This window comes from Lotus japonicus, chromosome 3 (assembly GCF_012489685.1).
Source record: "Lotus japonicus ecotype B-129 chromosome 3, LjGifu_v1.2".
Classification (NCBI taxonomy): Eukaryota; Viridiplantae; Streptophyta; class Magnoliopsida; order Fabales; family Fabaceae; genus Lotus; species Lotus japonicus.
In genome coordinates, this window is record NC_080043.1 from 79,829,286 (window position 1) to 79,851,106 (window position 21,821).

The following is a 21,821-nucleotide window of genomic DNA, read 5'->3' on the forward strand; positions in this document are numbered from 1 at the left end:
AAGACGAAGTTTATAACTAAATATATATTCCATAAGATAAAAGATTCGACCAAGTAGCTTAAGATCAGTTAAAAGGATATAAGACCATCATTAAGAAAATAATATGTAGATGTTTTGTTATCCATGATCCTTTTGATGGTACTTGCGTGATTTGGTGCCATATCTCCTCTGTTTTTGGGTTCGAATTCGGTTATGTTAATAATCTATTTTCACCTTTACTATATGTGAAGAAGAAGAGAAAAAAGATATAATATATTTATAATGTAATAGGAAATGCGGAAAGAGATATAAAAAAGAGATAGAAAAAACATGTAAAAATATGATGAAAGAGAAAATATGATATGTATGTATTATTACTCCTTATAGGTTCTCATGGCGCAATGGTACAACTATTGCATATTTCACTATACTATTATTCTTTATTGAGAGATTAATATTTGTTCTAGGGTATGATCTAGATATAATATTCTCTTACTCGATTTTAGCATGATTGAATCCTATAAAAATACCCAAGACTCCAAACAAAAAGGAAACAACAAAAAGAAAGAATTTATAATTAATTTAGATCACTCTAATAATCATAAATAAAACCAACTTCATAATTTGTTCCACCAGTTTTTTTCCCCAACAAAATAGTTAAAAATAGTTGTGTTAATTTAGGCAAATATGAGTCACCCCAAATGAAAGTTATTATGGATCAGTTTTGCAAGGCGCTTGGCCGGGCTGAAAGCAAACGCTTTGAAGGCTAAGATAGTGGATCATAGAGTAATGTTCGATAGACATGCCAGAAGGGAACACAACATGAGTTACGAGTTCCATTATATGTTTATTATATTTTTATGATGGAATTGAACATGACATAAGACTCCTTAAATGAAACACTTGAGTTTTGTGGAAAAACCTGGAATCACTTCTTCAAGTGAAAAACACTTATTATTACAAACATAAGTGAATTTCTGCTTTTTAATTTTTTTTCTATTTCTTTAGGCTTTGGTTCTAAACTCTACGACACTTGTTGGTTTCTGCTGTTGGTTTTAAGTTTGCACGACTTGGATATATATTTCTTTTGCAGGTGTCGTGCGACTCGATAGAGACTTATTCGATTGAACTTGTCGCTGCTTTTTCGACTTCAAATGGGGACATCTCCTGGTGGTGTAGAAGTTTAGGGTTGTTGGTTCGACGTTAAAGCATACGGTTTTTTAGAGGCTTTTACTGTAGTGATCGAGTTTTTTTTTTTTTTGATAAGCCAAAATTATATTGAAGAGAAGTACAAGGGGTACTTCAACCCAATACAAAGAATAGAGATCAAGAAAGAGAATGTAAATACATACAAAAACCTCAAAGAACAACCCAACGCGAAGGGGTAAGACTTGATAAGGTATGCCTCATTAAAACCTTACTAGGAAAACCCCCTTGGGAAAAACCTAGAAGGAAAAAGAGTACATACAGTATCAAACCAAAAAGTCTCCACAAAAAATAAATACAAAAACCACTGATTGTGCTCCACAAAAGCTCCACCTCCACATACCAGTAGCAATAGCACCCAATTTAAGGCCAAGCTAACCAATTCATCTCTTGGACACATGAACTAAAACTCCACCAAAGCAAAATATAATGAAGAAGGATTGTGCCATTTAGTACAGAAGAACAAATCTGCCTCCCTAAGCAACTCGGCAATAACGTAGCAAAGGATATCATTAGTGCAGCATAGCAATACATTCCTTAGGATTATTTTCCCATTCATAGAAAGAAGAGATGAAATTCCTATCATGAGTTCTCAACCAAAGCCAAACTTTGTACTTCACTAGCTCTACTATTCTAACAACCTCAACCCCCACACCACTGAATACCGAGTCATTCCTAGTCTGCCAAATTGAATTCACCACAGCAATCCAGATTAAGTTCATGATCTTACCATCTTTCATTTTGCAAGAAATCAGATTTTCATGAAGGAAAAAATGAGATTCTGCCTCACATGAAAAAGCTGTGTGTACTCCTAACCAGAAACATATCTCCATCCACACTTTTGCCGACTTTTTTGGGGTTTGGTTACTGTACTTAGGGTTGTAAAAAAAATCCGATCCGACCGAACCTGTCAAAATTGGAGTTTTTTTTGCTGAACCGGTTCGGTTGGCTCAGGCTATGGTTCAATCAAGTGAAAAAAATCGGTTTATCAAGGTTCATAACGGTCGGTTTCAGTCTGGGCTCTAGCCCAACCGAATCTACCGAACCAGCTCTTATATAAAAAAAATGGAAGTCTCGCCTAGGCCCAACAAACAAATCCAACCCTAAGCCATACAAAAACTCCCTTTAACCCATTTACCCTAAATCTTCAGCCTCTCTACTAACCCTGGCCGCCAACCCCACCTGGCCAAACCCTAGCACTGCACGAGCCACCACTTCTACTCTCTTGACGCCGCAATGGAGCCACCACCATGAAACATGACAACCCTCTCCTCTTCTTCCTGCGATGGAGTTACTTATCTCATAAAGTTTCTCATTTTCCTCCATGGAACCTTCGTCGCTCCTCCCTTCCTAACCACCATCAAATATGGCAATCGACTCCTCATCTTCCTACGCTGGAGTGACCGATATCTCATAAAGGTGGCCCCTTTTCTCCATGGAACAATCAATTGATGTCAATCTCTGCGATTTTGGTGGTGCGAGATTGAAGAAAGCTTGTATTTTTTTTTTTTTATCTTTTTGTTGGATATTTTTTACAGATATGTTTGTATATCCTTTATATATGATTGTATAGCCTCCGATCTAATTTTCAACTTTGCACTTTTGGGTTTTTGTCAGCTTCTGCCTTCTATCTCTCTTCCCTCTATCATGTTTTTCGAATATTTTTTTATTGGATGTACAAACCGAACAAACCCACCAGAGGTTACCGTGAACCGAAAAACCCGAACCCGAGGCACACACCACATGGCGACGGACGGTAGCGGCCTAGTGGTTTGATGGTTATTCATCCGACCAAAACCGCTTTTTGGTCCCGAACCCGCCCATTGGACAGCCCTAACTGTACTCATGCTGAGAGTGGTTGAACATTAAGGTATTGTTAAAATATTTTAATGCATATAATTATGAAAAAAATCATTCACAAAGAAGCGAGACCCTGGTGAGAGGATTTTGTGCGTCTCAGAGAGGGTGGAAGTTGAGAAGCAATGTAGTAAGGAGATGAGTGAAGTTGGGACTCCACAGGCAAATTTCTAGTGGAAGACCTAATAACAGCTTTTGGAACCAAAGGAAATTAGTTGATGCTTTTGCTGACAGAGTTTTTTCGAAGCCTAAAGGTACTCTGACTATGGCTATGAGTGCCAATGGGAAACCGTTATGCATGGTATATGATTGTATAGATGTGGACGCTTCGAACCAAATTGCAGTCGAAATTTTTGCACGCTGATCTGCAGGGTAGCTTATTATGGGTAGAGTAGGGGATTGACTTCGCTTTGGGTTGTGTCGCTCCAATTTGTTGCGTTTGAAGGCATCTCTAGTTGGTAGAATTTTTTGGTGTGTTGTTTCCCTTTGGATTTTTGGCGGTGTTTATCCTTTGTGGTTTTGCCGTTTCAATTTTTTCGCTCTGTGGGTTGATTTTTTGCGTGTGGTTGTTGAGATGAGTTGATTTTCTTCGGTTTGTTCTTGTTTTTACGCGATCTTCATTTACCGATATACCTTTTTTTTTTTTAAAAAAATAAGGCTATGAAATAACTTTAAATAATTTTTGTCCCAAAGTGAGTAAGTGTGTTGTCATTTTAAAACATTTATTTATTATTATTTTAAACAGGAAATAAATATCTATTAATATATATGGAGACACTAAATCATAAATGTAGAAATATCTATAAATCATAAATGTAGAAGTTTGTAGTACTAATTAATAAAACAAAATAAACAAACCTTGTTTAAATAGTGTCCAATGGAGAATAAGTAGCAGTAGTAGGCTAAGCTGAATCTATAGACTAGAGGACCACAACTCTATATAGACTCTAGGGAGAAAGAGAAGGTTGAAGAAGAAGAAGAAGAAGAAGAAGAAGGGAAATGAAACAAACAAGTTCCCAATTTCTCAAACAAAAATAGAGACAGAGAGTGAGAGCAAGAGAGAGAGCATTGCATTATATGAGGCAGCAGCTGATAAAGGCAACAACCTTGGCAAGTTGGTAACGTGGATTCAGTTCTTTTGGGGGAAACAATCAACGACAACGACAGCAGCAAAAGGAGAAGACCCAGAAGAGCTTTCACCTTTCAAACCTCACAAGGCTTTCAAAAAGTGATCTTGGAGCTTCAAAGTGAAGGAAAAAAGTGATCTTTGATTCTTCAGAGACCAACATCTTCAAGACCAAGACAAAGATAACAAAAGCTGAGGTAGCAGCAGGAACCACCACTGTAACCGAAACTTGAGGCAGCACCCTCCATTTATTACAGAGAAGAAGAAGCTCAAAGGATAGAGAAACCACTCAGTTAATTATCATTACTAGCATTTAACTGTTGTTATGTGTGGTTGGTGCTTTCTCTCTCATGGGTACTTGATGGGGTAATAATCCTATTGTGCTTCTGAGTGAAGGAGCTGAAAAAGTTGTTGGCTTTGGCTTTGGTTTGCTGTTGGGTGTTTTTGTTTTCTTGTTGGTATTTTTGTGGCAGGAAGTGGTTTTCTGTGACTGTTGAATGGCACATCTGGAGTGTAGCCTCAGGGGTCAGGGGAGTTCTCAGCCAGGAAAAGGTCAATGGGTTGTGTGTGGAATTTCATTTTGGATTTCTCTTTGTTTGGTTTCTGAGAAAGTGTAGCAACAAAAGGGAAATGCTTGTGTTTTTTTAGCAATTGCTGATTTTGTTGTTAAATGAAATTGGGAATTGAATGAATGCCCCTTTTTCCTTGTGAACATGGAGGTAACTGGGGATGAGCTTAGAAGAAAAATGGAAGTGAAAAGTTGTTAACTTTCTCAGAAACCATTCAAGGGGCATCAAGCTTCAGTTCTTATTCTTATTTGTTTTCATCTTGTGTTTTGCAGGTTTGAAAGATGATGATCTGTATAGAGAGCTATGGAGGTTGTGTGCAGGACCATTGGTGGATGTTCCTCAAACTGGAGACAGAGTTTTCTACTTCCCTCAGGGTCACATGGAACAAGTATGCATCTTTTTCCTTGGCCTTTTTTGGTTGCCATTTTTGGGTTGGAGTTGCCTTCAAAATTTTCATCCAAAAATGAACACTTTCCTTATTGTACTTGCATGCTGGACTTTTTGGTCTTCTGGGTAATTTTTATTTTTTTGTTGCTGCAGCTGCAAGCATCTACGAATCAGGAATTGAACCAGGAAATTCCCCATTTCAATTTACCGTCTAAGATTTTTTGCCGTGTTGTGAACATTCAGTTGTTGGTACTGTTGTTTGATTCCTTTTGTTGTTGTCACTTGTCTTGTTCTTTTTGTTGTTAAAATGATGAGATGGGTGTGTTTATAATAGAATCTTGTTAATTTTTGTAGGCGGAGCAAGACACTGATGAGGTTTACGCTTGTGTCGCTTTGCTTCCAGAATCAGATGTGAGAATATGTGTTTCCTTTTTCCTTTTATGGTTTTGTCTTGTCGACGATCTGTTTGGTTACTAAGAGAATGAGATACATTCTGCTTTATCATTTTCTCAGCTACTGAAAGAGAGAGAGAAATAAATTGCAATTTAATTTAATCTTGGGGTGTTTTCTTTTGTGGCTTACAGCAAACTGAGCCTGAAAATCTTGATCTAACTCCTTCCGAAGCTCCGAAAGATAAATTTCACTCATTTTGCAAAATATTAACAGCATCTGATACTAGCACACATGGAGGATTTTCCGTTCTGCGGAAGCATGCTACTGAGTGCCTTCCTCCATTGGTATTTAGCTCTCTGGGTTTTCTTTTTAGCTGTGGCTGAATCTATATATTAAACTAAGAAGAAATCAAAATTCCTGAATTCAAAGACTTTCTGTTTATATATTGCAGGACATGAGCCAGGCAACTCCAACTCAGGAGTTGGCAGCGAATGATCTTCATGGATTTGAATGGAAGTTTAAGCATATATATAGAGGTAAATTAGTTTCTATAGCGGGGGCAAACCCAGCTCCGCCTATGTTTTTTCATAGCTGGTCCTAAGCCCGGATAAAGGAGGAAGGTTGTCTTTGGCTTTCGGCAGCCAACTTAAAACTTGCCGCTATCTTTAATATGGATATGTGATCCACATGCAAATCCATAAAGCCGACCTCACCTAGAGGGATAAGGCTTTATTTTTGCATTGAATGAGGATACTGTGTTTATAATTCTCATATCTGTTTTGTTGCTGAGAATCTTGCTTGTCCCTTTCATTTATGTGGTGGTCAGGTCAACCAAGGAGGCATTTGCTTACAACTGGCTGGAGTACATTTGTCGCATCCAAAAGATTGGTTGCTGGAGATGCTTTTGTTTTCTTAAGGTATTTAATTTTGATGCTTTGTATGATTTCCTTCTTTCAAGGTTAGGCCTTCCACTGAAGTTCTCTTCACTTTGGTCTTGATTTGATTGTTGCAGAGGAGAGCATGGGCAACTGAGAGTCGGCGTGAGGCGTTTAGCTCGGCAGCAGAGTCCTATGCCTTCATCTGTGATATCAAGCCAGAGCATGCATCTTGGAGTGCTTGCCACTGCTTCCCACGCTGTTATGACTCGTACCATGTTCTTGGTTTATTACAAACCAAGGTTTGCAATTTTTTTGAATTGTATTATAGATGGTGTCATTAGCTTATAATCCAACAGTGTGTGTAGCTTTAAACTTTTCCTTAAACATACCTATTGATCAATTCAGGACTAGCCAGTTTATTGTTGGTTTGAACAAGTATCTGGAGGCACTCAAGAACAACTTTTCAGTTGGCATGCGTTTCAAGATGAGATTTGAAGGAGAGGACTCACCTGAGAGAAGGTATCCATGTAGATAGTTATTGTGCTCAGATAGTGTCCCCTTCTCTGCAAATTTGTATTCATTGCTGTGTAATTATTTTGTCAGATTTTCTGGTACTATTGTGGGGGTTGGGGATGTGTCTCAAGGATGGTTGAATTCTCAGTGGCGGTCATTGAAGGTTGAACTTTACTCTAATTAGCCATCTGAACTCTTTTTTCTGTTAATTTTGGACTCTAAATTTGGGCATTTACAATTTTTGCCCCTTAGGTTCAATGGGATGAACCGGCAACGATCCAAAGGCCGGACAGAGTTTCTTTTTGGGAGGTAGAGCCTTTCATGCCTTCTCCGGCTCTGAATGTCGCTCAACCAACAGTGAAGGGCAAGAGGTTTAGACCTGTTGATATTTCATCTTCTGGTAGGAGACTATTGTCCTTAAGTTTTCATAATGAAATGTTTTTTTTTTTTTTTTTTTTTTTTTTGTCTTTAACGGGTGTAAACTCATTCGGGAAACTGTAACAATCCGACTTTCCTGGGATTCAAACTTGTTTATTGAAATGTTTATTGGCTGCACATTAACTGGTTTTAGATACTATTTCCTACACTGGTGCTTCAGGTTTCTGGTATCAAGGATCTTCCCAGGCTCATGAGCTTACCCAATTTGGTGGTGGTGGTGCTGAAGTCCAAAGCAAGGAAAATCAGATTGTGAGCTCTCTTAGGCAGAATGACATTAGTAGCAACCCTATCAAGACTAGCTCCAGAATATGGCCTTGTTCACCACATTTGAATGTCACTTCCAACTTTTTTTCTGATCCCAAAATCAAAGGGGTTAAATTACAATCATCAACCATCTCTAGTTATGCTTATGTTTCATCTAGACCAATTGATGGCCCCACATGTGTGGAAGATGATGGGAAGAAGAGTGAGAATCCCCTAGATTGTTGGTTATTTGGTGTTAATTTGAGTAACAACTCTAGCAATGGCATCGCTTGTTTGGAGAAAGAACTGGGATGTTCATGTCCAACTACTGTTCCTAGTGGTCCCAACGAATCTAATCCTGCTGGTGCATGTGAAACTGAGAGGGTCCAGAGTCCTGACTTTTCACTGTCCAACAAGGGGCAGAGCCAAATAATTTCTGAGGCATCACCAATTGAGTGGCAGAAGAAGCAGGCCTCTGTGACTGTACCAGCCATGAGGACTAGGACTAAGGTACATTTTCAGCTTTCAATGCAATAATTTAAGATTCCTTTCATAGGAGGAAGGTCAATTAATGTAGAAGAGAAGGAAATTTGTTATACTTAAAAAAAAAACGTGGCCAATGGTATGTAAGTAACATTCTACAAACTTTTCCATCCTACTCTTAATATTTAATACAACCTTAGAATTTGGGTTAGACCCTCAAAATGTAGTCTTAATAGGTCTTAGAATTTGGGTTAGGTCTAACTCTAACCCAAAAGCTAGCTTAGAGATAAGAATTGCTCTACCCTTTATGAAAGTTTATTTGACTATATCTCTAGCCAATGTGAGACTTCTAAACAACATTCCCTCACATCCAGAGCTGAACATTAGGAGCAGAAATTTACAGTTTTGGCATAATTTTTTTGGGGGGAAATTTCCATGATACGTTTAGGGATGCTAACTTCATTTTGTTGTTGTTTGAGAAGGTGCAAATGCAAGGTGTTGCTGTTGGTCGCGCAATTGACTTGGCCACATTGAGTGGCTATGATAATCTCATAGATGAGGTTGAGAAGTTGTTTGATATTAAAGGAGAGCTGCGTTTGCAAAACAAATGGGCTGTAACTTTCACTGATGATGAAAATGACATGATGCTCGTCGGTGATGATCCATGGCCGTGAGTAACATGAATCTCGGTTACACACACTTTTTTCAGTTTTCTGTTTCTTTTAACTGTGTTTAATCTTGTTGGTTACATGTAGGGAGTTCTGCTCCATGGTGAGGAGGATTTACATTTGCACAAGGGAGGAGTTGAAGAAGATGAAATGCAAGCTACCTGCTACTTCATCAGAGGTTGTTGAAGAGACTCTGTTGAGCCCAGATTCACAAATTAGGGATGAGGCTCAGCAATCTCACATGCCTTGATGACAACTTAACTTGTTACCTTTTTTTAGTTTTGAGAGGGTTGGGTAGCTGATGGTATGGGTTATGGAACTCTCAACAACTTCTGAGTAGTGGACTAGTAGTTAAAAAAATGGAAGTTGAGTTGGATTTTAGGTACTCTATATTTGTGAATACCTCTGTTTTTCTTTTTCTGACAGTACCATCAGCTTGTAAACAAGTACTATGTTTTTCCCCATCTAGTAGATTGCTGGTCTGTGATGTGTGGAATGCGCTTAATATATTAGTGTGTTTGGTTAGCAAAAGGAAAATGTTGTGTTGATGCTCTTTTCACCTACACTTTTAGAAAGATATAGAAGTGAGAAATAAGAGATATGATGAGTGATGTGATAAGAATAGAAGAGAGATACAAAGAAAAATGGACTGAAAATAAATTGTATGAGAAGCTTAAGTGTGAATATATCAAGATTGAAAATGTTAACAAAATAATGTTTGATTCATCCTTATCATACATAGTCATCCAAAATCTAAACAATACACCTCTCATATACCTAAATTTTCTTAGTCTCTTTTTGTTACATCATATATTCCTTCACACTCTTATTACACTCACAAAATGAGAGATAAAAATAAAGTGAAATGAACGATATGATAAAAAAAGAGTTAGAAAAAAAAAGATGGAAGAGAAAATAGAGTGTGATTAAATTAAAACCTTATATCTTATCCATCTCTTGTCTCTTCTCTTACTTTCTCACTCTGACTGCTTATACTCATTGAGTTCTACTCATGTTTGGTTTTTCAATTGAAAATCACATTCAGTGCATTGGAATTTGAGAACTCACGTAACTTATGAGACATCAAATAGAAAAGCAACTCAAGATCTACATTGTCTTTTCAACTGAAAACCAAACATGCACGAATCCTCATAGAGTGAGTGAATGTTGTCAAGCAAGAAAAATTGCACGGTTCAAAAGCATTGAAGAGAATGACTGTCATCCTCTACTCCTCTGCTTGACAAATTCTTAAATTATAAATTAATTATAGAAAATTAATGTGAATTTAAATTTAGCATGTTTTGAATTTGTTAACTTCACTACCAATACTATATTTTTTTGTTTAAATTTTTACTATAAGAATTAAGAACAGATGATGTGACAAAATAGTAAAATGATTGAAAGAAAAACCGGGTAAAATCGAATGTAAGAGAAAATAAAGTGTAAATGTAAATATATAACTCTTTTATTATTACTATATTATGTATTTTTTATGTATGCAATTTTTATTATTTAATCATACTTAACTTCTTTTCTTTAACCTGTCTGCGATTTTAAGGTAATGTGAGATGTAACGTTTACAATTTACAAATAAAGCATTAGTCACACACTCCTTTTGTGAGGCAGACATGACGTGACAGGAAGAGACAATTTTAAGTGTCTTGAGATACGAAACTTTTAACCAATGATTGACTTGAAGGAGGTTGAATGGCTACAAACAATTTGGTTTGGTTTTCAATACTTTTGTGTGAAACATAGTGTGTGTGAATGGTTAGATTATGTTAAGATATTTATTGTTGTAAGGGTAGTAATACACATATTTTTTAAATAAAAAATAAATAGTTTTAGAAATTATATGAAAATCTATTTATATTACACTTGATTAAAATTTAAACCTACACTCAATAGCTGACTGGTTATTCAGTTCCGTGTGCCTTGTCTCGCACTTAAAAAAAAATTAGGATATCCTCGTAATTGATTAATGAAATAAATTTCTTGTCTTAGCGTATTAAGGGATAGCAAATTGTTTAATGATTTTTTTTTATTAATAAGAGTTGAGAATCAAAATCCAACCACTTACTTAAGGAATAAAATGCTCAGTCATTATGTCAATCCATTTGTTTAAATTTTCGACTTTTAAATGAGAAGAGAAATTATGAAAAAAAAGAATAGGAACAGAGAATGTAATATGAGAGATAATGGTGAGGAAATGAATAAATTCTTAATTATTGGATATGAGAAAAAAAAGTAAGAGAAGAGAGAAAGTGAAAGAAGATAAAGTAATGGACAATTTCTTATTAAGTTGAATGGAAAACGAAAAAATAACATATGGATATATATATATATATATATATATATATATATATATAATGAAGAGATAAAAAAAATAAACATGGTAAGAAAACACGGTATTACTGGTAATTATAATTTTAAAACTCGACTCGGACCGACCGGTTGGACTGAGATTCGGTCACCTAATTGATCCGAACCTCACATTGGACCGAACTGGCAAGCGGTTCGGTAAGAACCGATCTAACTCGGTCGGTTCAATAATCAAACTAGTGACTCGGCCGGTTTTAAGTTGAACCGGCGAGTGACCCATTTCATTTATTTATTTTCTGTTGGCAAAGGGTCAAAGTATTAGTCATATTTTAATTTATTGGGCATGTTTTTTATTTACTTTATTGGTCCTACTTTTGAGGCACTTCAGCCAAAATATAATTTTTTTCAAAAAAGTGGTGTTCGTGGGACTTGAACACAGGTCTTTAGGGAAGTTGAGAGAAAGTTTTACCACTGAACCACCAATTAGTTTGGTTATTCGAACCGTTTTTAATAGTTTTATCTTACCTTCATATTGCATTTGATTTTTATTATAATTTTCTAATATACACCGAGTCAAGCATTTGAACCAGTGACTCACTTGTCTGACTAGTGACTCATTAACTTAGTACCCTACCAAGTCGATGACCGAGTTGAGTTTTAAAACACTACTGCCAACAATTACCACATATATGTAATGTAACAATTTTCAGTATAAATGACAATTGTTGCTCAATTGTTTTTAAAGTAATTGGTCATAACCGATCTCTATTGTAAGATATAGATCATTTGTTTAAGCAATAATCTTGATCTGGTTTCTAATGCATTTTTAGGCAACAATTTTTGCCTGTTACATAAAATAATGTTGCTAATAGCAAAAATACTGTACTGATCGTTTCATTTCATCGAATAAATGATGCGGGGGAATCCAATGGAAAACAAACACGAGAACCATCAAAGCAACAAAGATCAATGAAGAATACTATGAAATTTTGGAGATCAAAGATTGAGCGGGAATGATAGAGACCCACAGGCGCAACACAATAGGAACAACGACATGGAGTGAGGAACAATGGCTTCTAAGTGGTGCGACATGAGAGACATGATAGTGGGGTGGGGTGGGGTGCCGCGGTGGAACAACGATTGTGATGGGCGAGTGGTAGAGAGCATGTGGGGGTAAGGTTTGGTTGGGAGAAACATGTTATAAGAGAGTTCTTATAAAGTTGAACTAGATGAGGAATCATTGAAGGTTAGTGTCGATCTAGCCAACACTATCTATGGACTCGAATAAATGGACCAGATTCACTTCACATTAGCATCAGCCACAACCCATGCTAATTTGGCTAGTGAGTTTAGCGTCGGCCAAGAACCGTCGCAAGATGAACATGAATCGATGTTGAGAGATTTTTTCTACACTGATACTACTTTCAAAATCCTCAAGATTCAATTGTAGTATAGCATAGAGATTTGTCCTATCCGCAGGGAATTGCTAACACAAATGTCGTTCTCTAGTAAAATTACCCAAGCAATAGATTTTCAAAAGGTTGATAATTGTTTCGGTGACCAAAACGCATTCAAATTAAACAAAGCGAGAGTAAAACGATTGATATCAAGAGAGAAAGCTGTTGGAATTGGAGTTCACCGTTTAACTATTAGTGTCCTATGATTCTATATGAATATTCATTCCTATCCATGATTCATCTACACCATTTCTACCCTACTTCATTGATTCCTCACATGAGTGGATATCTATAACTTACTTTCCTAAACATTGATTCCTCACATGCATATAAAAGCTAAGTTATCTTTAAGCTCAGATGTTTAAGGGACTAACAAACTTAACTCTATTCCTAGCAATTAGATTTATTAGATGGTTAACTCTAGGTCGGACTCTAGACGTTGTAGCTTCCGCTCTTGCGCCGAATCAAGCGATATGTTCTAGGTGCGCAAACTAAAACATAGCATTAAGAACAAGAGAAAACCATTGAATCATGTAATAGAAACGATATTTTCATGTAGAAATCAAGAAGAACAAGTCATAGTTAAAGGCTACATCCAAATCCAACAAAGAAACTTAGCAACCCATATCCATGGATTGCTTACAAAGCTTACAAGAGGAAACTAAGGTGAAAGCGGTGACCCGTGCCGTCCTCGGTGTGTCTCCAGCACGATGGATGGTGGATCAAAGCTCCCAAAGTTCCTTTCCTTCTTCTCTATGCAATTTTCTCTCTAAGAGGTCCAAAATATGTCAAGAGATGCCTCAATTCTGATCTGGTCGAGCCTTTTATAAAACAGGGCAACAGTTTCGCTTAAGCTGATAAAGGTGTCGCTTAAGCGAGCAGGTTTCTTCACCTTCAGGTAAGGTCTTTGGCTTAAGCGAGACCAATTCTCGCTTAAGCCGAATTGTCTTCCAGAACCACTGCTACTGCCATGTAATTTGGCTTAAGCGAGACAACATTTGGCTTAAGCGAAGTTCAATATATCTGCCACTGCTACTGCCATGTAGTTTGGCTTAAGCGAACTTCAATATTTTTAGCCCCTTTTGATCTTCAAATGGTTGGATCTTCTTGACTTTTCTCCTACAATAAAAATCAAAGAGTCTAAATGATAAAACTAACATATCTTACATTTATCTATATAAAAACTATCTACTTACTAAATTAACCTTATTGAGGGATAATTTGAAAGATAACGTACACATTTAGAACAGATAAGTGCCGAAATTAATATAGAAAATCAGGTAAATTTGGCACTTATCAATCGACCCTAATTTGGCTGATGGTTTTAGCTTCAATTGGTATTGGTTAGACTGATGCTGCATTTAAGTGGAATATAAATTAAAATGATACTTTGGTGTCGGTGTTGAATTATTTTGACCGACAGAACTTAGCGTCAGAGTTGTGATCGACATTAAATTTTGACTCTAAAATAGGCATTCACATATTTCACTAAATATAAGAAAAAAAGTGCGAGAAACATAAATAATGCAATAATGTTACTTACACACCTCTCATTTGAGGTGGAAGAGGTGGAATGAAGAGAGAGATATGAAGAAAAGAAAAAGTAAGAGAGAGAAAGTATGAGATGTGATAGATGATAAGATGAGAGAGATAAAAACAAAAAAAGATGGAAATGAAGTGTTTAAAAAATGAGGTGTGTATATATCATTACTCGTGTGGATGTATGAAACCCTTTTCATAACACAACACATAGACCTAGGAGAGCTAAAAATAAGCACATCTTTTTGGTGCCTTGCTTCAGAGAAAGGCAAAATATGACCAAAAGGGCCACTCTTTTCTTCTCTGTTCTGCTCTGGAACTTCCCCTGCTTTCTTCCCCAATGTGACACTACTGTCTTCTTTCCTGCTGTATGTCATCAAATCAAAAGCATAGCCAAAAACACAGAGGGAGAGAAAGAAAGAGAGGGGCAACAATGGATAGTTGTGAAGCAGAGAGCAAGATACCAAGGCTACCACTGTTCAAACCCCCACCAATGCATTCTCCAGAGAGACCAGGAATGCTAACTCCTCCTCTCCATACCTCAGCATCAGTCCCATTTGGATGGGAAGAAGAGCCTGGAAAGCCAAGGCCTTGTACTGACATTGTGAGCTTCTCAAACCCAATGCCTAAGCTCACTCCAAAGTGCTTGGAATTGCCTCCAAGGTTGCAAGTTGATGCCATCAACATCTCCAAAATACCCTCACCCACCACTGTCTTGGAGGGGCCTTACATGGGTAGCAGAAGAGTGAGTGATGATTTCTGTGGTTCTTTTGGTGCTGAAAGAGGAAGGCTTGGAACTTTGGTTCTCAAGGAGAAAAGCTGGTTTGGTTCTTGGAGTGAAAATGCCTTCAAGGTTAAACATGTCTTTTCATCTTCTGCAGATAATGATACTGATCATGTTGTTGGCAGTGACAATAATGTGAGGACGAGAAAGATGAAACCTTATGGGAGCTTTTCCAACCCATTCCATGCCAAGTCACATGTCTGGGTATGTTTTTATAGAATTATCTTTCAATACACTGCTTATCCAGTGTTTTCTGCTGCACTTTAGGTTATACTGAGAGGCTTTCTTAATGATTGAAATTGTGCTTGAATACAGGCTACTTAAAACTTGTGTTATAATCTATAAAGCTTGTAGCTTTGAAACAATATTTATCTGGGTTCATGTGGTTTTGAATATCTCTATTTGGTGGTTAATACTTAATAGCCTAATGGGACTGTAAATATTAGGGATTTTAATAGAGTCGAGTTGTAAAAATTAGGGATTTCAATAACTAGAAAACCTATGTTTGAATTGTTGACATTCACTTTGAGATAAAAAGTTATGAATTAACATAAGAGTATGTTCAATGACACTTGTTTTATACTGGAGGAAACTGTAGTAGTGTAGTGTAGTGTGAAACTGTGAATAGAATACTTGACTTTGACTTATGTTGAAGGAACTAATTAGTATATCCAAGGTAATCACATAATCTTTGTGCTATCATTGATCCAGCATTAAGCAATCTGCATTTGGAATAATAATGCTTGAAATATATCTCTAAGGGGTCAAATAGAAATCTGAAAATTGAAGGGACTCCACTTGGTCAATATGGGGTGGAGTGTATAATGTTAGCTGTTTTTTTTTTCAATGTAACATCTGTCATTAAAGTGAATATGGTCCCCTTTTTCCTTTTGATTTTGCAGGAAAGGATCTGTGAGAGGTGGAAGCAAGTGGTTCCATGGAGGAGTGGAAAGCTGAAGAAGTATGGGTGTGGGTGGCTCTAGCCTCTAGGAATGTTCATTGGTACCGCCACAGTCAGGTCAAAATCATGTATGCATGATGCTACTATCATACTATGTACTATGTTCCCCCTTTTGTCTTTCTTTATCTTTACGAAATCAGTATCACAGATGGCATTCAGAATCAGAACCTGTTGCTTCTGCTGCTACTCAACTGTAAAAGCTTGCATTGGTAGCTGCTCTAACCTAATGTTTTATTAAAATTATAATGACTTAATTACATTTTTAGTCTCTATATTTCGACAAATGAGCAATTCTGGTTCTTATACTTTCAATTGCGCTAATCAAATCCTTGTACTTTTAAAATTAATCAAATTTGGTTTAACGGTCCTTATATCAGTTTAAAAAATTGTTGCCAACCTAGTAAACTTGCTAGTATCCCACCACCATCAGACACCCTTTACCACCACCACTGCAGGATAACCTCCATCACTCTCCAGCCACTTCTGCTGCATGATACCCTCTACCACCACCTAAGGCCCAACGCCACAACCAATGCCACAAGATGATATCCTTCATTGTCCGCCATGGATAGTCTAGAGGCAACAATAACTTTGGTGAATGGTGCTTTGTAGCGTTGGCGACGTAGCGTGTTTGTGGTGGAAGATTGAGGCAATGGCGACAATGGAGGGTGTGGGTAGTGGGAGTAGCGAGTGGGTGTGGGTGTAAAGTGGTGGCAGACAATGATGAGGAGTGTCAAGTGGAGGTGTGGTAGTGAAGGGTGGAGGATGTCATAGGGCAATGGGCCAATGGCGATGGCGTCGATGATATAAGGTGTTGGTGGTGCCGTGGTGGAAGATTTTAGGCGATGGTGACAATAGAGAGTGGGCGTGGGGGGAGCTACGATTGAGGGTGGGTGTCAGGAGAACGGCGGCGGGGGAGCTGTCAAGTGATCATATGTATACCCATTTTCCCTCTCAAAACCATTTTAAAATTGGGCTTGGTTGGTGCAAATTCAGCCCCAAAGATGCTAAAAATCAACTTCCCCTCCTCATCTTCTTCAAAATTTCCTTAAGTTTTCTCTAGATACCTCCCATAAAGATAATCTTAACAGAAGCTGAGAAGTTGGCAGAGAAATAAGACTAGAAGGGTTAAATACGAGTAATGATATATACACACTTCCTTATTTATACACTTTATTTCCACCTATTTTTATTTATATCTCTCTCCTCTTATCATCTATCACATCTTATACTTTCTCTCTTACTTTTTCTTTTCTTCCTATCTCTCTCCTCCTCCACCTCTTTCCACCTCAATTTAGAGGTGTGGACAAATAATTATTGGTTAAATACTAATCTTAGTTAAGAAACTCCCATATGCTAACAACTCAATATTCCAAATGGGACCACAACTAGCATAATCACAGAGGTACAAAGCACAATATACATCAAGGACCAACAAATTTACAAACTGCCTACATAGTTCATCCCTGAGAAAATAAATTGGGCTTCTTTCTCTATTAACCATTGTCCCTTGTTTACCAATCTTCATGAAAAAGCAGTGTGCTGACTGTGCTCTACACCCTACAAAACTACAAACGAGGAAACATCCAACCAACAGTCCATCCTAAGAGTAAGCCAGCCCCAACAAGACTCAATCCTAAAGCAAATGCAACAGCATATGTTCTTCTATCACTTTTTAGCTTGCCTAGCATTTCTTTTTTGGCATTTACAAGTAGCTTCTTTCTCTTCTGTAGTTTCCTACCTTCAAATAATATCCATGGAAGTGTCTCTGGGAATTTTGTAGAGACTTGCTGATCCTTATTCTTAATTTGAGAAGTGTTATCAGTTTCTAGCTGCAGCAGACGAAACCATTGTTCATATGCAAGAAGTTGTGAAGCCTGCATTAAAAACTGTGTAAAAATGTGCTCTTTCTCAGCATAAGCTTGTTTTGCTACCTCCTCTGCTGCCCTTGCACGTGTTTGAGAATGACACAGTGCTTCCATAAGTTGAGCTATGCTTTGGTCTCCCTCAAAAGCTTGTTCTGTGACATCCTCATGGATGGTACTGGTATAACTGCAATGAAATTGCAAGAAGCAAATCAAATTGGGAACAAATACCAACTCACAAAATTTATATTGTGGGTGTTTGGATCAGCGTTTGTCATAATGATTTTGGTAAAATTGATTACAGTAAATGTGAAGTGATTTATGTTTGGATACATTTATTAAAAAGTGATTTTTGTTCGTAATGTTGAGAAATTCAGTTGTAAAACCTCACAGTTGATTATGTTTAATGTAGAAGCCACTCTCTCTAGTGTCTACCAGAATTGATTTTGGGTATGAAACCAAATCTCCAAAATGACTCTCAAACATCAATTTTTCATCCTGAATTGATTTACTCTACCAGAATTGATTCTAGGTTTCTCTGGGAAACCCACTAAACAAATTCTATTCATTCAACCAGCAAAAATAAAACTATAGCATTCATGATCCTAAATAGAAAAAAAAGTAATGAACCAACCCTTGAATACACCATTTCCCAATTTGTTACTTGTTTGATTATAAATATTCTTTTTTTCATAACATGATTATAAATATTCTGATAGTGATTTACAGCCACTTAATTATTAAGATGCTAGTGAAACCAAGTGAACCAACAAATACTTTGAGGAAAGTACCTTGGAGATTTGTCACAAGCAAAATGTGAATGTCTTAGATTTCCTTGCATAAATCCTGAATCCAAACTTCCCTGTGCCTGATCAGTTAAATTGGAGAAGACACTAGATTTGGCTTCCCAATCAAAACCTATTGTGTTAATTTTCTCATCACTGATATAAGCATTTGATTGTCCTCCTAGGTAGTTCTTCCGAGGAGGAGGAAGGTCACAATTCTCAATATTGTTGAGTGATTTCTGTGACACAAAGCTAGCTAATTCATTTCTATCTGTAGTTTGCCACCATGGATGGGGTTTCTCACCTTCAATCCAAGAATAATCTGAAATCAATGAGAAATCTAATGTTTGGTTGGAGCATCCAACAGAATCAATCTCCATCATCTCATCTTGCATTCCTTTCATACAAGTTTTCTGCTTAATACCCTCCTGGAAGTTTTCTCCTTTACATGTTTCATTTTCTTCACCAACTTCCAAATTTTCAACCTTTTCCTCCAAAGCTTTTAACTTCTCATTTGCTAAGCCTTTTTCAAACCCACAGTTAGGATGCAAATTCAACCACCATCTTGAGTCAAGAATTCTATTGGAAAATGAAGATTTTTGGTTAACATGAGTGTCATTAACACAAGCCTGATCAGGTTCATCTGCTGCACTGGCAGATCCAGCATCAACCAATTTTGATGTTGCACATGAAGATTGGCAACAGGCAAACTTAGGAGCTCGTTTGGCGTCTTCTTGGACAACGCAATGATCTGCAGTTTTCTGCCTTGCAGCCCTCACTTCTGCTGCTGCCATAACTTGCCTTGCCTATTCTTTTTTCATAAATTCTGTGGAAAACAATAATGTTAGTAGTTCAACATCTGAATTAAACATGGGGGTTTATGCATTGTGTTTGAAAACTATAAACCATAAGTCTCCCTAAGGAGATATACTGAATGTTTGGGAACTCGATAGAAAACCACGATGAAGCCAAAATTCACCGTGGAAACAGAAGCAACTTCTCTTAACATTTATTTCTATCTACCATGATTTTGCCTTTACTGACTTTCTACATAATTTCCAAACAACATGTAAATAACATAACTAAGTGACAATTAAGGCACTTGGGACAAAAAATAGAACATAAATATGAAACATTGAGATGAAGAAGATTGATACAGGCAGCAACCATTAAGACCAGCTTCAAGGGCTAGTCATCAATCAGAAAAAAAGATGAAAAAGGCCCTTTCATAAGACAATGCACACATTGTAAAGGGGAAAAAAGTTATCATTTTATCACAAAAAAATGGTAAGAGTTTTGTATTTTCTTCACATAATAGATCTTTCATGAATTCAGAGCAGGCAGGGGACATAGAACAGAGAAGATGAAAAATCTCTAGAAGGGTAGTACCGTAGTAGTGTACTCCAAGCCTCAGTACTACAAATGAGGTTTGGAGTTGAAAATTTATCTAAAGAAATGAGAATGGTAAAAATCATAACCACCTATGTACATTACAAACATTTAAAATCAACCAGCACCCAGATGAAAGAAAACACATAAGAAACACAAAAATGAAAGAAGCAGAAGCATAGCATTAACATACATAACGGGTATTCCAAGCAAGTGAAACATGCATCGATGACTCACCAGAAAAAAACTGAAGCATTGGAATGAAAGATGATAAGAAAAGTAGGAAGTGGAAAACAGAATACAGCAGAGTGAGAGAACAGAGAAGGATTGATACAAAGTGGGCCAGAGATGAGAGAGGATGATAATGAGATTGAATTCAAAAAGAACAAGAACAAGAAGAAGAGGACGTGGCTTCTGTTGTTTTCTACGATGGATGTCGGTTTCTGCTTTCTACAAACAAGCATAGGCGGTTGCAGTGACAAACCAAGTGGTACTACTGCATGGACGGGTATTATGTATCAAAAACTGTCAAAACCATTGATAGGGTAGAAATAGAATGAATTCAAATGAATATAATCCTCCTCACGTGAATTCCCAGATCATATTTTTTACTTACTTTTCCTCAAAATCCTGCTTCAATACAAATCAGTTATATTATGAGTCCCAAAGAACAAAGACTGAATACAAGACTAAATACGTTTTCATTTCATTTTTATTATCATTTATTAAAAAGTTTTACATATAAAAGGAAGCATCATTCTATTTACTGATTCTGATTCCATTTTAAGGATGCATTCTATAGAATGATTGAATTTAACTGATGAGCTAAACATTTTTTTTTTGAAATGATGAGCTAAACAAACATTTATCTTCTAAATATAAATTTATAATTCTAAATATTTTATGATAAGTTAGATTTTAGATATATATATTTTTACATTATTTCAAACCTTGAAAATTCAAGTTCAATTCACCTCGTCTAATTTATTTCCACGGCCACTAAAGAGAGAATAGGGAAAACATATCATGTGAAAGTTTTCATGACTAAAGTAATTGTTAGAAGTCCCACATTGGCTAGAGATAAGGTCTTTATAAGGGTTGTGCAAACCTCAACTCTTGAGCTAGCTTTTGTGGTTGAGTATAGGCCTTCCAATTTCTAATATGGTATCAGAGTCTATCCTAGTTGTTGTTCCCACGTTCCAGTCTGTTCAATCCTGGACGTGAGGGGGTGTGTTAGAAGTCCCACATTGGCTAGAGATAAGGTCAATCAAGTGTTTATAAGGGTTGTGCAAACCTCAACTCTTGAGCTAGCTTTTGTGGTTGAGTATAGGCCTTCCAATTTCTAATAGTAATCATTACTATTTTTCTTTTTGGGTGTTTTGGTGGTTAAGGTAATCAACTAATCATTACTAGTATACAATCATAGTAATGAATAAGTAGAATTGATTAAACTTAAGCCATAATTGTCTACATTTAAAATTGTGCTGTTAAGAATAAGACATTTCATCTTTAAAGTATCTGTATGTGAGGTGAGGCGCATTTCAATCATAGCCTTATAAGTATACTTTGATGGTGGGTCAACTTCTAAAGTTCCTAATCAACTATGTGCTTGCCCATAGTTTTTTATGGTTGTTGAAAACTTGAAATCACAAATTACAAATGGGTTGATTGGAAATTGTGCATGTAATTAGGTTATGGAGCATAATTGTGGTTCACGTTTCAAAATTTGGTTGGTAAGAAAATAAGAACATTAGTTTTTTTTTGAAAGTGAACATTAGTTTTAGATTGGTGAATGATTTATTTATTTTTTTTGGTAAAAGTTGGTGGATGAATCTTTTTTTTTTTGGTTACATAAAAGTTGGTGGATGAATCTAACAATAGGCTACTTATTTTGAAGTAAATTCTTCTTTGAAATAGGTTTTCCTTTTTCTTTTTTGGCACAATCTATTTTGAGTTTTTAGAATAAAAATTAATTAACA

The 21,821-nt window shown here is 36.6% G+C and overlaps 3 protein-coding genes across 4 annotated transcripts; 2 read left to right on the forward strand and 1 right to left on the reverse strand.

Moving 5' to 3' along the window:
• Positions 1-3,940: 3,940 nt before the first annotated feature.
• LOC130746285 (auxin response factor 18-like) lies at positions 3,941-9,277 on the forward strand. 2 transcript variants are annotated; one of them, XM_057598855.1, is made up of 14 exons: positions 3,941-4,720; positions 5,010-5,125; positions 5,278-5,373; positions 5,479-5,535; positions 5,709-5,861; positions 5,969-6,053; positions 6,344-6,434; positions 6,530-6,694; positions 6,801-6,914; positions 6,999-7,071; positions 7,161-7,308; positions 7,480-8,099; positions 8,555-8,742; positions 8,828-9,277. In XM_057598855.1, exons 1-14 carry the CDS (start codon positions 4,666-4,668, stop codon positions 8,988-8,990), a joined length of 2,124 nt encoding a protein of 707 aa, XP_057454838.1. In that variant the 5' UTR covers positions 3,941-4,665; the 3' UTR covers positions 8,991-9,277. The 2 variants fall into 2 exon arrangements, with proteins under 2 accessions (XP_057454838.1, XP_057454839.1); XM_057598856.1 differs by having other exon boundaries at positions 3,942-4,720; positions 7,507-8,099.
• A 5,043-nt stretch (positions 9,278-14,320) lies between these two features.
• Positions 14,321-16,087, forward strand: LOC130742743 (uncharacterized protein At4g00950). Its single transcript, XM_057594844.1, has 2 exons — positions 14,321-15,046; positions 15,745-16,087. Exons 1-2 carry the CDS (start codon positions 14,429-14,431, stop codon positions 15,823-15,825), a joined length of 699 nt encoding a protein of 232 aa, XP_057450827.1. The 5' UTR covers positions 14,321-14,428; the 3' UTR covers positions 15,826-16,087.
• A 900-nt stretch (positions 16,088-16,987) lies between these two features.
• Positions 16,988-20,520, reverse strand: LOC130746286 (uncharacterized). Its single transcript, XM_057598857.1, has 3 exons — positions 20,080-20,520; positions 18,460-19,279; positions 16,988-17,855 (listed from the first exon to the last, which is right to left on the reverse strand). The coding sequence occupies exons 2-3, from the start codon at positions 19,245-19,247 to the stop codon at positions 17,372-17,374; spliced, it is 1,272 nt and encodes a 423-aa protein (XP_057454840.1). The 5' UTR covers positions 19,248-19,279; positions 20,080-20,520; the 3' UTR covers positions 16,988-17,371.
• Positions 20,521-21,821: the final 1,301 nt, after the last annotated feature.

Coding starts and splice junctions, on each gene's coding strand:
- LOC130746285 (XM_057598855.1), top strand. CDS start 4,666: ATGGCACATCTGGAGTGTAGCCTCAGGGGTCAGGGGAGTTCTCAGCCA. Junction 5,126..5,277: donor CTCAGGGTCACATGGAACAA/GTATGCATCTTT, acceptor TTGTTGCTGCAG/CTGCAAGCATCTACGAATCA. Junction 6,435..6,529: donor GATGCTTTTGTTTTCTTAAG/GTATTTAATTTT, acceptor TGATTGTTGCAG/AGGAGAGCATGGGCAACTGA.
- LOC130742743 (XM_057594844.1), top strand. CDS start 14,429: ATGTCATCAAATCAAAAGCATAGCCAAAAACACAGAGGGAGAGAAAGA. Junction 15,047..15,744: donor ATGCCAAGTCACATGTCTGG/GTATGTTTTTAT, acceptor TTGATTTTGCAG/GAAAGGATCTGTGAGAGGTG.
- LOC130746286 (XM_057598857.1), bottom strand. CDS start 19,247: ATGGCAGCAGCAGAAGTGAGGGCTGCAAGGCAGAAAACTGCAGATCAT. Junction 17,856..18,459: donor GCTTGTGACAAATCTCCAAG/GTACTTTCCTCA, acceptor ATTTCATTGCAG/TTATACCAGTACCATCCATG.